The sequence below is a fragment of the Dendrobates tinctorius genome, unplaced genomic scaffold, assembly GCF_039654945.1.
Source record: "Dendrobates tinctorius isolate UK_male_01 unplaced genomic scaffold, ASM3965494v1 ptg000007l, whole genome shotgun sequence".
NCBI classification, from domain to species: Eukaryota; Metazoa; Chordata; class Amphibia; order Anura; family Dendrobatidae; genus Dendrobates; species Dendrobates tinctorius.
The window spans coordinates 49649832-49665218 of NW_027361675.1; the positions used below are offsets into that span (position 1 = coordinate 49649832).

The 15387-nt window shown below is 44.5% G+C and overlaps 1 protein-coding gene across 8 annotated transcripts in view; it reads right to left on the reverse strand.

The window, feature by feature from the left end:
• Positions 1-15387, reverse strand: part of RPH3AL (rabphilin 3A like (without C2 domains)) — a 592574-nt gene that overhangs the window by 289312 nt on the left and 287875 nt on the right. For all 8 annotated transcript variants that reach the window (XM_073574447.1, XM_073574464.1, XM_073574429.1 and 5 more), the window contains one exon: positions 999-1085. In XM_073574447.1, coding sequence (XP_073430548.1) covers positions 999-1085 — 87 coding nt within the window. The remainder of the gene's footprint in view (positions 1-998; positions 1086-15387) is intronic.

Genomic DNA, 15387 nt, shown 5'->3' on the forward strand with positions numbered 1-15387 from the left:
TTCTGCCGCCTCACCACCGCCCTAGCTGCCGCCTCAAAACCACCAGAGCTGCTGCACCCCCGACCTTCTGTCTCTTCCCCATTATCCCGTAGAATGTAAGTCCACAAGGACAGTGTCTTCTCCCTTCTGTACCAGTCTGTCATTGTAAATTTGTTTACTGTTAACAATATCTATAACTTTGTGTGTAACCCCCCTTCTCATGTACAGCACCATGGTTTTAATGGCACTATATAAATAAATAAATAATAATAATAAGGCTTCTTTTACACATGCCGGGTTTTTTGACCTGTTTTTACATATTGCTGTGATTTTTGCGGTCTACGCAAAAAAGCCTTCTCGGATCACCGTTATTCCCTGTTGTAACAAATTGTAGGGAAAAAAATGGCGATCCGCAAATACAATGTACTGCAAAAACAAGCTACCATTGCTTTTGGCGGTGCCATTGATTTAAATGGAGGCCGTGTCCATGAGCCGTGAAAAACATCGAGCAAGCTCAATATTTTTTCATGGCCGTACATACGGCCCTCACGGCCATACTGGACACGGCGCTCTTATGTATTTTTGCGGGTCGTTTTTGCGGCCCCAAATCACGGCAAGTGTAAAAGAAGCCTTTTTTAAAGATCTGAATAGCTTTTTTCTGTATTGCTATCGCCCCAGCTTGTGGCCAAGGGAAAAAGATAATCATATTTCTCCATTATTTAGAGACTAAACTCTATTTTCTAAGGTACCAAAATTCTATCCATGATGAATAAGAAATGTAAACAACATCTGGTATAACACTGAACAGTTTTGCTAAGCAGAAATCCAGTGATCCCACCACCACACTACACTTGTTTGTGCAGGAGCTGAAATCTGAAATACGGTACAGGTAAATGTGATTAGTGTGAAGCATCTGGACAGAATATTTTAGAGTTGGAAATTATGGCATTTTAACTACCAAATGATTTACAAGAAATACCATTCCCCTAAATGTACAAAATACAAATATAATCGTGTACCTCTCTCTGCTCACTGCATATTTTACAGAGCCAGGTGGGCCGCTTCAGGTTGCTGACTGTTTCAATTCCACATTTTGTGCAGACTTTCTAAAACAAAAACAGGGAAATTACAGATTAATAAACTAAACTAGGCTTTTAAATAATTTCTTGAGGCCGATATCAAAATAGAATGCAAAAAACTAACAGCTTTTTGATAGAGTCTCACAATTTCTAGATAGTCAACTGAAGTTCTTAGCCATTTACGGTGCAAAATAATGAATCTGATTGGTGTTATTAACCCCTTCAAGACGTGGCCAAATTCAGTTTTTACGTTTTTGTGTTTTCCTCCCCTTCTTCCCAGAGAAATAACGTTATTATTTTTCTGTCCATATAGACATATGAGGACTTGTTTTTTGCGGGGTGAGCAGAATTTTTGAGTGACTCCTTTGAAAAATTGCAAAAAAAATTCCAGTTGGGGAGAAATTGTGAAAAGAAATGCAATCCTGCATTTTTTGGGCATAGTTATTATATGTATGTTGTGTGGTAAAATGACTTTGCAATGTGATTCTCCTCATCAGTATGAGAAGAGTGAAACTAAACATGCCAATTATTTTAATGGTGAAAAAAATATGAGGTTAAAAAAACAAAAACAAAACAGTTTTGGGGCTGTTTTTGTCATTTGCCAAGACAGCTATCCATTTTATTTTTCAGTCAATGGACAATTTGTGTGTCCAACTTTAGTTTTTTGTGGGTCGAGACATTTTTATTCATATCAATTTGGCATAGATCTGATGTTTTGATCGCTTCTAACAGCATTTATTGTGGCATAAAAGCAACCATATAAATTTAATTTTGGTGTTGTTGAATTTTTCGATAGGGTTAATTATTTTTATATTTTGATAAATCGGACTTTTATGAAAACTGCAATACCACATATGTGTATTTATATTATTTTCTTATTATCTTTATTTTTAATGCAGGAAACGGGAGTGATTTGAACTTATGACTTCATATTTTTTAAAACTTTTTTTTATTTTTTATTTTTCACTGTACTTGTTGATCTCCTTTGGGGACTTGAACCTGCGAGCACCTGATCACTTGTACTATACCAATGTATTGCTGCATATAGTAAAAATCACGGTCACCTTTGAAGCACAGCCACAAGCACAAGGGAGGTCTGTAGAGACAAGCACAGATGTCTTCAATAGACCCCTACCTGTCATAACAACCCATCGGTAACTTGCGATCACACCAATATTGGCTCCCCGTGATCATACTCACAGGTGCTGATAGTTGTCATCGCAACCCAAGGTTATCTGATGACTCCAGGATACAGTGACTGAAATGAAATTTGTAAAAAAGTAAAAAGAAAAAAAACGCACACACAAATCACTAAAAACTAAGGCATTTGTGGTAAAACAAAAATAAACAAACTAAAGTACAATGATTGATATTGCCACATTCAGAACTACCCTTACCATAAAACTGTTGGTATTTATTCTGTACAGCGAACACCATAACTTTTTTTTTTTTTTTTTACAAAAAACATTAAAAATGTAGCTGGCACACAAAAAATTTACAGTATATACTCGAGTATAAGTCGAGATTTTCACCACACTTTTTGTGTTGAAAAAGCCCCCCTCAGCTTATACTCAAGTGAGGGTCCCAGAAGACGGAGGGGGTAGCAGAGGGTCACAGGAGGCAGGAGCCAGCTACTGCGGCTAACTCCTATGCCCGCTGCTAAAGAGAAATTAATATTTACTGCACTCGCAGTGAATATTCATTTTTCTTTAATAGCAGGCACAGTAGACGCAGCCGCTGGTTTCCAGCAGCTGCTGGACAATAACATGTGCCCGCTACTTAAGAGAATGAATATTCACTGCGAGCGCAGTAAATATTAATTTCTCTTTAGAAGCGCACACATAGCTGCCCAGCTGCTGCAGCTTCTGGCATCAGGACAAGACGCTGCGAGGGAGCGCAGGGATGGTAAGTAGGATGTTATATTTTTTTAAATGTTTTTCAGATGGGGTCTATGCATACCAGGATATGGATGAGGAGTAATGCACACCAGGATAGGGATGAGGAGGGCCATGCAGACCAGGATAGGCATGAGGAACCATGCAGACCATGATAGGGATGAGGGACCACGTAGACTAGGATAGGAATGAGGGGCCCATGCAAACCAGGATAGGGATGAGGAGCCATGTAGACCAGGATAGGGATGAGGAACCATGCAGACCAGGATAGGGATGAGGAGCCATGCATACCAGAATAAGTTTGAGGGGGGCATGTATATCAGGACAGGGAATAGGGGGCCATGCATATCATAAGGATAAGTGATGTGATAAGGGATAAGTGAATAGTCTCCACGAGCTCAAAGAACACTGGATTTTGGCCGTTGCAGATAAAAGGAGAACATCGGTAAACCAAGGGAGGAGTCCTGAGGAGATAATTTGCATATTCCCAGTGCATTCTAGGATAAGTGAAGAGTCTCCACGAGCTCAAAGAACACTGGATTTTGTCCGTTGCAGGTGTAAGGAGGACATTGGTAAACCACGCGCTGGTAGGCACGCAAATTTTGGCACGTTTTTCACTGCTTTCACATCTCTTTAAAAATAAGAACATGGAAGAGGCCAGGAGCCATTTGATGAGCTGCATTTCTTGCCACATGTTCACAGACTTACCAGTGGAAAAGCCAAACTTCCCATGCCAAAAATGCAAGCTTGTGTCCCTGTTGGAGGAAAAGTTGCAAAATCTTTAAGAGAGGTTAGCTACATTGCAGAACAAAGCAGAATTATCTCTTCATGTTTCAGAAAGAGAAGAAATTCAAAGTGCACCTGAATCAAGAGGAATGGAAGCATGTGACGCAGAGAAGCAGGAAGATCGGGAGGCCGTCAGCACCCATACTGTTCAGGAACCAGTACCAGGCTCTCACGCAGGAGAATGATGAAGAAATACACCAAGACTATGCTCCCAAAGAACAACCTTCTACGCCCTCAGAGGCCCCCTGGATGGAGAAAGAAAAATGTGGAGAAGAAGAAACGAACAGTTGTGGTCATGGGGGATTCCCTGTTGAGAGGAACAGAGGCAGCTATCTGCAGACCGGATATAACCTCAAGAGAAATGTGCTGTCCTCCAGGTGCAAAAATTAAAGATGTGTCTGACAGGATATCAGGACTCTTCAGACATACAGATGACTACCCATCCTTGCTAATGCATGTGGGGACAAATGACACCGCAACAAAGGACCTGGAAACCATCTGCAGTGACTTTGAAAGCTTAGATAAGAAAGTCAAAGAACTGGGAGCGCAGGTGGTCTTCTCTTCCATGCTCCCAGTGGATGGCCATGGAACAAGGAGGTGGAATAAGACTCTGCAGGTGAACAACTGGCTACATCGATGATGCAGTCAGTCAGGTTTTGGATTTCTGGATCACGTATTGAATTACCTATACGATGGACTATTTGCTAGAGATGGGATACACCTTACGAAGACTGGAAAACATGTATTTGGAAGTCGCCTTGCTACACTCATCAGGAGGGCTTTAAACTAGAATAGGAGAGGGAGGACTTGGAGCTTGCATTGTATCCAAATGAAAACCACTTTGGGCTGAGTTCTTTGATCCACAGGTGGGTGCACGAATTCGCTGGTGAGCACAGCAGATATCCACAAGAATAAAATTCTTTCGGCACACCGGTATAAATGAAACAACTTTATTAGGCTAATATGCCATATTAAAATGTAAAAAACACCTAAGTTTTTTACATTTTAATATAGCATATTAATACACTAATAAAGTTTTTTCATTTATGCCAGTGTGCCGAAAGAATTTTCTTCTTCTCGTTTAAACTAGAATAGTGTGGGAAGGGAAGTAAAAGGTCAGAAAAAGCCATATACTTAAATACTATTGAGGACTCTGCTATTAGAAGTGATAAAGAAGAACAAAGACAAAAAAAATCTAATAATGAAAATATTGGAGAAAGAGAAACCAATCACAAACTAAAATGTTTCTATACAAATGAACAAAGCATGGACAACAAACAAGAACTGGAACTACTAACGCAGGAAAAGAAATATGATGTCATTGGAATCACTGAAACTTGGTGGGACGATACACATGATTGGAATACAAGACTAGAAGGATACAACTTATTTCCAAGAAACAGACTTGATAAACGAGGAGGAGGTGTCGCATTCTATGTTCGAAAAGTGTATATCTACACAGATTTTAGCTTCAGAGACTGGGAGTTCAGTGAAAACTGTCTGGGTAAGAATACAAGGAGAGAACAATGGAAAGGACACCATTGTAGGCATTTACTACAGGCTGGCTGTGCAAACTGAAGATACAGATGAACTCTTTATGCATCAAATGGCCAAGTGCTCCAAAAATATGACATAGTGGTCATGGGAGATTTCAGCTATCCAGACATTTGTTGCAAATCTCTCTCAGACAAAATTAACAGGTCAAGCAAATTCTTATCCTCTCTTGCTAACAACTTTATCTTCCAAAAAGTAGAGCAGAAAACAAGGGGATCTGCTACTTTGGATCTAATCCTTATAAACAGGGAGGAAATGGTTGAGGAGGTAAAAGTGGCTGGGACCCTAGGAGGTAGAAACCATGCAATTTTAGAATTTTGGATAAGAAGAGGAAGACCTGTGAAGTCTCAGACTTCAAGGTTAGATTTCAGAAAGGCAGATTTTAAGGGACTCAGAAAGAGAATCGGAAGCATCTAATGGCTGGATATCCTTAAGGACAAAAATGTCCAGGAAGGATGGGAAATCTTGAAAATTGAGATTCTCAGAGGACAATCATTAACAATTCCAAAAAGAGGTTAGAATAGGAAGCATTTAAGGAAACCAGAATCATAGAATCATAGAATGGTAGAGTTGGAAGGGACCTCCTGGGTCATCTAGTCCAACCCCCCGGCTCAAAGCAAGATTCACTAAATCTTCCCAGAAAGATGTCTGTCCAACCGGTGTTTGAAGACTTCCATTGAAGGATAAATCACCTCCTCTCATGGCAGCCTGTTCCACTTGAGGTACTGTCACACTTAGCGATGTACCAGCGATCCCGACCAGCGATATGACGCGGTCAGGATCGCTGGTACATCGCCAAGTGGTCGCTAATGAGCTGCCACACAGGCAGATCTCACCAGCAACATAGCTGGGGACGGGGATCGCTACTTACCTGTCACACCAGGCGATCCTGCGTCCTCCCGCCTGGCTCCACGCGTCGCTCGTCCTCACAGCAGAGAGCGCCACAGGAAGCTGACGACGAGAAACAGTCCTGAACGTTCTCGCGCGATCAGCGATAACCAGCGGGGGAGCCGGTCGTAGGTAAGTATCACACACAGAGATATCACTAGCAATATCGCTATAACGTCACTAGTTATAGCGATATTGCTAGCGATATCTCTTTGTGTGACATACCCTTTACTGTCAAAAAGTTTTTTCTAATATCTAATCTGTGCCTCCTCCCATTCAGTTTCATCCCATTGCTTCTAGTCTTTCCTTGTGCAAATGAGAATAAAGATGATCCAAATGAGAATAAAGATGATCCTTCTACAATTTGACAGCCCTTGAGATATTTGTAGGAAGCTATTAAGTCTCCTCTCGGTCTTCTTTTTTGCAAGCTAAACATTCCCAAATCCTGTTACGTGTTGTGAATTCACTTTCTGGCCTACCTCTGGTTGCTGGTGAAGGTAGTGGAGATGGTTGTATTGACAGAGGGGTCACGAGTTATCTTTCCGGGCTCCCTCTGGTGGTTACAGGAGGTAATGGAGCTGATCTAATTAACAGAGGCCTGCCACCTGATAATGAGGAGGATGATTGGACATTGGGAGTTTCTGACTGGATTTAAGACACCCGACTCCCTCTATCCCTGCTGGTGATTTTTTCCTGCCTCCTGAGGTCTTAGTATCCAGCTCAGTCCCTGCATGCTCAAGCTAAGTGTTCTTTTGCTATTGTTCACATTTGGTTTTGTCTATTTCAGTTTTGTGTGGTCAGCCAGCCCCGGCTGGGGATGTGCCGCATAGGCAGCCTCAATAGTAAAAAGCTGCTCACACTTGTCAAACACTATGTTTGACGAGTGTGACCAACCTGTCAATAACTTTCCAAGCGATGCTTCAAATCGCTTGGAAAGTGCTTGAATATCGCACGCGAAAATCATGGCAAAATCGCGAACATAATCACGGTAAAATCGCGGTGAAATCGCACGGAAAAAACATGCAATTTCTGGGAAGGAGTCCGGTTTTTAGTGTCCGGAATAAAACGCTACGTGGGCACATAGCCTTATTCTGTCTGGGATGATTTAGTGAATCCGGCTTTGGACAGAGGGTTGGACCAGATGACCCAGGAGATCCCTTCCAACTCTACCATTCTATGATTCTATGATCAGGACAGGGATGAGGGGGCCATGCATACCAGACAGGGGATGAGAAGGCCATGCATACTAGACTGGGGATGAGGAGGCTGTGCATACCAGGATAGGGATGAGGGGGACAAGCATGCAAGGATGGGGATGAGGAACCATGCTTACCAGGAAAGGGATGAAATGGCCATGCATACAAGGATAGGGATAAGAAGGCCGTGCAACCAGGATGGGGATGAAGGGACAATGCATACCAAGCTTATACTCAAGTGAATACATTATCCCATTTTTTTGTCGGCTTATACTTGAATATATACGGTAATAAAAAGTGATCAAAAAGTCATATGTAAAAAAAGGTATAAGTGAAAACACCAAATTATCCCTCAAAAAATAAGCCGTAATAAGGCTCATTTGCAAAAAATAAAAAAAATATAAAAACTATAAACATCTGGTATTGCTGTAATCAGATTGACCACGAGAAAGAAACCTTCATGTCACTTAAACTGCATGAAAAACAGCATGAAATTTTAAAATTAAAACTATTCTTGTACTGCTGTCTATTTGTTCATTCTACCTCCCAAAAATCGGAATAAAGCTCGGTTCACATTAATCCTACTCTCCTGTTGACCATTTATGTCTGGATGTCCGTCTAAATACCAAAAAACACATTTTATACAAAACCCCAAATGGAACAATTTACTACAATAAAGCAGATATAGTCACTTTGGACTGTCTGATATTTGTTTCAATAATGTCCCATCATTTTAGGTGTCTTTTTAGCACACAAGTGTCGTACCACGCCAAACTGAGTCCAACGTGTCTACATATGCCTAATTATAGTGTGTGGTTTCGTCTGAGATTTTGTTTTAATTTTTCTTCGTGGGATTTACAGTGGGTACAGAAAGTATTCAGACCCCTTTAAATTTTTCACTCTGTGTTTCATTGCAGCCATTTGGTAAACTCAAAAAAGGTCATTTTTTTCTCATTAATGTACACTCCACCCGATCTTGACTGAAGAAAACCAGAAATGAAGAAATTTTTGCAAATTTATTAAAAAGAAAAACTGAAATATCACATGGTCATAAGTATTCAGACCCTTTGCTCAGTATTGAGTAGAAGCACCCTTTTGAGCTAGTACAGTCACGTGTCTTCTTGTGAATGATACAAGTTTTTCACACCTGGATTTGGAGATCCTCTGCCATTCTTCCTTGCAGATCCTCTTCAGTACCATCAGGTTGGATGGTGAACATTGGTGGACAGCTATTTTCAGGTCTCTCCAGACATGCTCAATTGGGTTTAGGTCATGGTTCGGGCTCGGCCAGTCAAAAATCATCACAGAGTTGATCTGATGCCACTCCTTTGTTATTTTAGCTGTGTGCTTAGGGTCATTGTCTACTTGGAAGGTAAACCTTCGGCCAAGTCTGAGGTCCAGAGCACTCTGGAAGAGGTTTTCCTCCAGGATATAATAATAAATAATAATTTTATTTCTATAGTGCCAACATATTCAGCAGCACTTTACATTTTAGAGGGGACTTGTACAGACAATAGACATTACAGCATAACAATAAACACATAGATCAAAACAGATACCAAGAGGAATGAAGGCCCTGCTTGCAAGCTTACAATCTATGAGGAAAAAAGGGAGACACAATAGGTGGATGGTAACAATTGCTTTAGTTGTTCAGACCAGCCATAATGTAAGCATCATGTAATGCTGCATGATATCTCTGCAGGATATCTCTGTACTTGGCCACATTCATGTTTCCTTCAATTACTACCAGTCATCCTGTCCCTGCAGCTGAAAAACCACCATGATTACTTACCGGTAGCCGGTTTTTCCGGAACCCATGACAGCACACCTGACAGCTCACCTGAGAGAGGGATCCGCCCCACCAGGACAGGAACCTACTGAAATATAAGGGGCGGCATCTCTCCCCCCGCTACAGTTGGTTACAGAGCATGAGAGGACTTCCCGGTTAGTTACATGTCAATCCAACATGTAAAAAAAGGGGGGGGGGGGAATATGCGGGTGCTGTCAAGGGTTCTGGAAAAAACGGCTACCGGTAAGAAACCAGGGTGGTTTTCCCTTCACCCATGACAGCACACCTGAGACATTTTTGGAGACTTCGAAACACCTTAGGGAGGGACCACCGCTTGCAGCACCCTTCTATCAAAGAGGAGGATAGGTTTAATCTATAGTGTCTAAAGAAGGTTGATGGTGAGGCCCAGGTAGCGGCCTTACAAATTTGATCAATTGATACCTCTGCCTTTTCGGCCCAGGAGGTCACCACGGCTCTGATGGAATGAGCCTTGATGCCGTCAGGAATCGGAGCACCACTAGTTGAGTAGACTACACTAATGGCTTCCCTAATCCATCTGGCAATAGTCCCCTTTGACACTCCGTAACCCTTTCTGGCACCCTGAATAGGGACTGGGACCTCCTCCACTGGCTAGTCACTGATATATATTCTAGCAGGGCCCTCCTAACATCCAATTTGTGGAATTTTTCCTCCCCTGGATTTTTTGGATTTTCGCAAAAGAAGGGAAGGACAATTTCCTGACTCCGATGGAAATCTGATACTACCTTAGATAGATACGCGGGGTCTGTTTTTAACACCACCCTATTCTGATATACTTGGGTATACGGTGGATTTACTGAGAGGGCCTGCAGGTCACTTACCCTAAGGGTCGATGTAAGGGCAACTAATATAATCGTCTTTAGGGTAAGATATTTTATAGGCAGTTGTTGAATAGGTTCAAATGGTTCTTTTGTAAGGGCCTCTAACATCAGGTTTAGATCCCACGGGGCTATTCTTGGTAATGGGATAGGTCTGGACCTATGGCAGGATTTAATGAACCTAGCTACCCATCTGTTTGCTGCCAAGTTGCAGTTATATAGCGCGCCCAGTGTGGACACCTGAACTTTAAGGCTGTGCACACGCTGCGGAATCCGCTGCGGATTAATCCGCACGGATTTTGCAAAAACCGCAGATAATCCGCAGGTCCAAAGACCTGCGGATTATCTGCGGTTTTGCCTGCGGTTTGGTCCTGCGGATTCACTATCTCCACAATGGTGGAGATAGGAACCCGCAGCGGTTTCCGCAGAAAGAATCGACATGCAATTCTTTCTGCGGATTCAAAACCGCAGCAAATCCGCGCGGTTTTTTCCGCAGCGTCGGCACAGCGTTTTTTTTTCCCATTCAAATGAATGGTACTGTACACCGCAGCTAAAACTGCTGCGTGTCCGCAGCGGCCAAAACCGCTGCGGAAACGCAGCGGAATCCGCAGCGTGTGCACACAGCCTAAGGGTATTTACTGCTAACCCCAGCTGCAATCCTGATTATAAAAATTTCAAGATGGCCCTAATTAGGGACTTTTGGTCTAACGGCTTCCCCAAAAACTGTAGGAACTTATTCCATGTTCTGCTGTAGATATTAGTCGTTACTGGCTTTCTACTTTTTAACAGGGTGGCCACTAACCCCGGAGAGAACCCTTTATCCATTAAAAGTGACCTTTCAAATTCCACGCCATCAGATGGAATCCTTTGACCTGTGCGTGGAATATTGGACCCTGAGTTAGCAGGTCTGGGATCTCCGGTAGGATCCACGGATCTGAGAGGGACATCATCCGCAACAGCGAGAACCAGGGTCTTTTTGGCCAGAACAGGGCTATTAGGATTACCCTGGCTTGATGTTTCCTGATTTTCCTCACCACTGTTGGGATCAGAGTCACTGGGGGGGAACGCACAGGTTAGCCGGGAATCCCACGGAATTTGCAATGAGTCCACCGCCCACGGCTTTTCTTTTGGGTTCAATGGACAGAATCTCTCCACTTGCCTGTTGTTTTTGTTGGTGAAGAGGTCTATCACCGGTTCCCCCCAAAGTTGAATTATCTTCTGAAAAACTGACCGATTTAGAGCCCATTCCCCTTGCTTTAGTATATTGCGGCTCAGGAAATCGGCTTCTATATTCTCTACCCCTTTTATATGCAATGCAGTTAGAGAGTGTAGATGTTGTTCTGCTCTGTGAAAAATGTTGCTGGCTGCCCTCATTTGGGAGTTTGATCTTGTACCCCCCTGGTGATTGATGTATGCCACTGTTACTCTGTTGTCCAACATGATATGGACATTGCGGCCGCTGAGGAGGGGAATAAAGTCTCTTAGGGCTTTGCCCACTGCTCACAGTTCTCTCAAGTTGGAAGATGCGCCCTGTTCTTGAGGCCCCAAGGACCCCTGGGTCGCATGACCCCTTAGGTGTGCTCCCCACCCTGAGGAGCTCGCATCTGTCAGAATTATGTTGGTCACTGGTTTGTCTCATAGTATCCCTGACGTCAAGTTTGTCCTGTCTAACCACCACCTTAGACAGTTCCTGACCTCTAAGGAAAGCTCCAGTCTTCCTTCTAAACGCCCTCTCAGCAATTTTTGTGCTGACAGAATTTCCCCCTGAAGCTGTCGGGTGTGGAATTGTGCCCACCGGACCGCTGGGATACAGGACATAAGGGTACCTAGCAAGGACATCGCGTTCCTCAAGGTCATGTGGGGCTGGTGTAGGGCAGCCAAGGTCAAATTCCTCACCTTTTCTATCTTGGCCTCTGGTAGCAGACAGGCCTGTTTTTCGGAATCCAGGATAAACCCTAGAAAAACCTGTTTCTTTAGGGGTTGTAATCTTGCTTTTTTGACGTTTACCATCCACCCCAGTTCTTGTAGGGTGTCGGTTACTCGTCCCATCTGTACCGCACAGTGGTCTTCTGAGCTGCCCACTTTTAGGAAATTGTCCAAATAGGGTATTATGACCATGTTGTGGATTCGGAGGAAGGCTGTCATCTCCGCTATGACTTTGGTAAACACTCTCGAGGCTATGGATATGCCGAATGGAAGGGCTCTGAATTGAAAATGCCTGAGATCGCCCTGGATGTAGAGAGCCACTCTTAAGTATTTTTGATAACCTGGGTGAATAGGGATGTGATAGTATGCATCCTTTAAATTGAATATGGCCATAAAACAATTGGGATGCAGCAGCTTTATGGCCATAGTTACGGATTCCATCTTGAAGGATTGATTTTTTATCCACTGATTGAGGCCTCTGAGGTTTATGATTGTCCTGAATGACTGGTCTGTTTTTTTTTTATCAGGAAGAGGGGTGAGTAGAACCCTGTTTTCTCCTGTCCGCTCGGGACCTCAGAAAGAACGTGCTTGTCTAGCAGACTCAAGATTTCCGATTCCAAGGCCAACTGTTCTTCTATCCCCTTCCTGATGGGGGTAATGACAAATGATGCTCTCGGCTGAAGTAAAAAAGGAATCTTGAGGCCTTCCCTTATGATGTTTAGGATCCAGTTATTGGAAGAGATGTTTTCCCAGGCCTGGGAAAAGAGCACCAATCTCCCCCCTACAGGATTACTGGCGTCATTGTGGGGATTTCTTGGAAGTTGAGGTGGCTCCACCGAACATAAATCCGGACTCCTTTTTCCTTTTATCTTCTCCTATCCCCCGGAGGATGGCCCCTGTTGAATTTTCCTCTCCGAAAGGGCTTCCTCCTCTGATCCGCTGGAAACCTGGGGAAGCCTCTTTTTCTATCACTCGCCTTCTCTAGGATGTCATCTAGGTTTTTCCCAAATAAAAACCGACCATCACATGGCAGAGAGCACAACTTAGCATTAGACTGCAGATCCCCTGGGCAGCCCTTAAGCCACAACGCCCGCCTCACGGCATTTGATAATACTGCCGCTCTAGCTGTCAACCACATGGAGTCAGCAGAAGTGTTGGCCAAAAAAGCTGCCGCCCCATGCAGAAGGTACATGTCTGCCAGTATCTTATCTCTTGAGACCTTTGAAGCAAGTCTCTCTTACAGCTGCTGTAGCCAAATCATTAAGGAACGCGCCTGCTGCTGCTTCCCATGTATGTCTTAAATAGGAATTCGCTTTTTTAATCTAGCGGGTCCCTAAGTACCCCTGAATCTTCCAAGGGCAAGGCCGATTTTTTGGATATCCTGGATACCGCTGCATCAATCTTTGGTACTTCTGTGTCCTTGTGTTCAAAGGGGTACCTCCTTTTGGAAGAGAGAAGGGCTCCTGATCTCTCAGGCTTCCTCCATTCTCTCTCAATGAGTGCCTGGACCTTCTCATTGACTGGAAAGGTCCGTTTCTTCCTTTCCTGTAGTCCCCCGAACATGACGTCCTCCAGGGACTTAGCTGCTTTCTCCTCCTGTAGGCCGATTGTTATTCTGATGGCCTTGAGGAGAGCATCCGTATCTTCTATTGGAATGCACGGTTTGCCACCCATGTCACTATCTGAGGAGGAGGAGGATAGGTTTTCGGCCTGAGATAAGGCTGAGGAAGAGATAAGGCCGAGGAAGAGTCTGAGAAAGAGCTAGGGGGAATCTTTCCTACTCTTTTTCCCTTTTTCTAACAATGCTTTAAGCGAGCCTTCCACCTCTGACTGGATGACCGATCTAAGGTTGGTTGCAAAGCTAGGCGCTTCCTCTGCCATGGTTCGCTGGATTAAGCTGGCGCAAAGGTCCTTCTGCCAATCTCGTGCCAGGGGCTTCTACAAATGGCACAATTTCTATTGTTCGGAGGCTGTGGAGGAGCACGTGACCTGTGCTCTCTGGTCATTGAGGAGTCCCCCGACCTGTGGCTGGAGCGACTGCTGCTTTTGTCACTTGATCGGCTGCCATGCTTGTGAGCCGAGGGTTGAGATGGAGGCAGAGACTGTGGAGACGGCGACCATTCCTGCTCTGACCCCATGGTTACCTGGCCGTGCTGACCGCCCTCCTTGTTTAAATAGCCCTGTTCCTGGCATCTTCCCCCTCCCCCTGCGACCGCCGGCCAAGCGCTGTCAGTTCCATGCGGCTGGCGTCACACCAGGTGTCATTTTACTGTCGCTCTGCTGACGTCAGCCTGCGCACTCCCAGGATGCTCTGCGCCTCTGACGTCAGCGGCCGGAAGACGCCCCCGGCCCTCCCACGTTAGGCGTTCTGAGGGAGATCATCCAGGGGCATGCGAGAGGGGAGGGAGGCGCGGTGGAGTGTCTCGGGAGTCTGGAGCTGCCTGCCGCGCCCGCACAAACCCAGAGCCCCAAGGAGACCCCGGGGACTGCGCTGCCAGACACCCAATGGCCGGCGCTACAGGTGAGGTAACCTGTTCTTCCCACGCCGGGACGGGCCTGGGTCCTTTTCATCCATGACAGGCATCGCCGCTTTCAGTCTGGGATTCCCTTCCAGGACAGAAACCAAACTGAAGCGGGGGAGAGGTGCCGCCCCTTATATTTCAGTAGGTTCCTGTCCTGGCAGGGCGGATCCCTCTCTATGGTGTGCTGTCATGGGTGAAGGGAAAACACACCCATAGCATGATGTTGCCACCACTATGTTTCACTGTTGGGATTGTATTGGGCGGGTGATGAGCAGTGCCTGGTTTTCTCCACACATACCACTTAGAATTATCACCAAAAAGTTCTATCTTCATCTCATCAGAGCAGAGAATCATATTCCTCATAGTCTGGGAGTCATTCATCTGTTTTTAAGCAAACTCTATGCGGACTTTCATATGTCTGGCACTGAAGAGAGGCTTCTGTCAGGCCACTCTGCCAAAAAGGTCCAACTGGTAGAGAGCTGCAGTGATAGATGACTTTCTGGAACTTTCTCCCATCTCCCTACTGTACCTGTGTAGCTCAGCCACAGTGATCTTGGGGTTCTTCTTTACCTCTCTCACCAAGGCTCTTCTCCTATGATTGCTCAGTTTGACTTTTGGTGGTCCCAACCTACTTCCATTTAAGGATTATGGAGGCCATGGTGCTCTTTGGAACCTTAAGTGCTGCAGAAATTCTTTCGTAACCTTGCCAGATGTGTGCCTTGCCACAATTCTGTCTGTGAGCTCCTTGGCCAGTTCCTCTGACCTCATGATTCTCATTTGGTCTGACATGCACTGTGAGCTCTTATATAGACAGACTTTACAAGTCAAGTCCTATCAGTTTAATTAAACACAAGTGGACTCTAATGAAGGAGTAGAACCATCTCAGCGAGGATCACAAGGAAATAGACAGCATGTG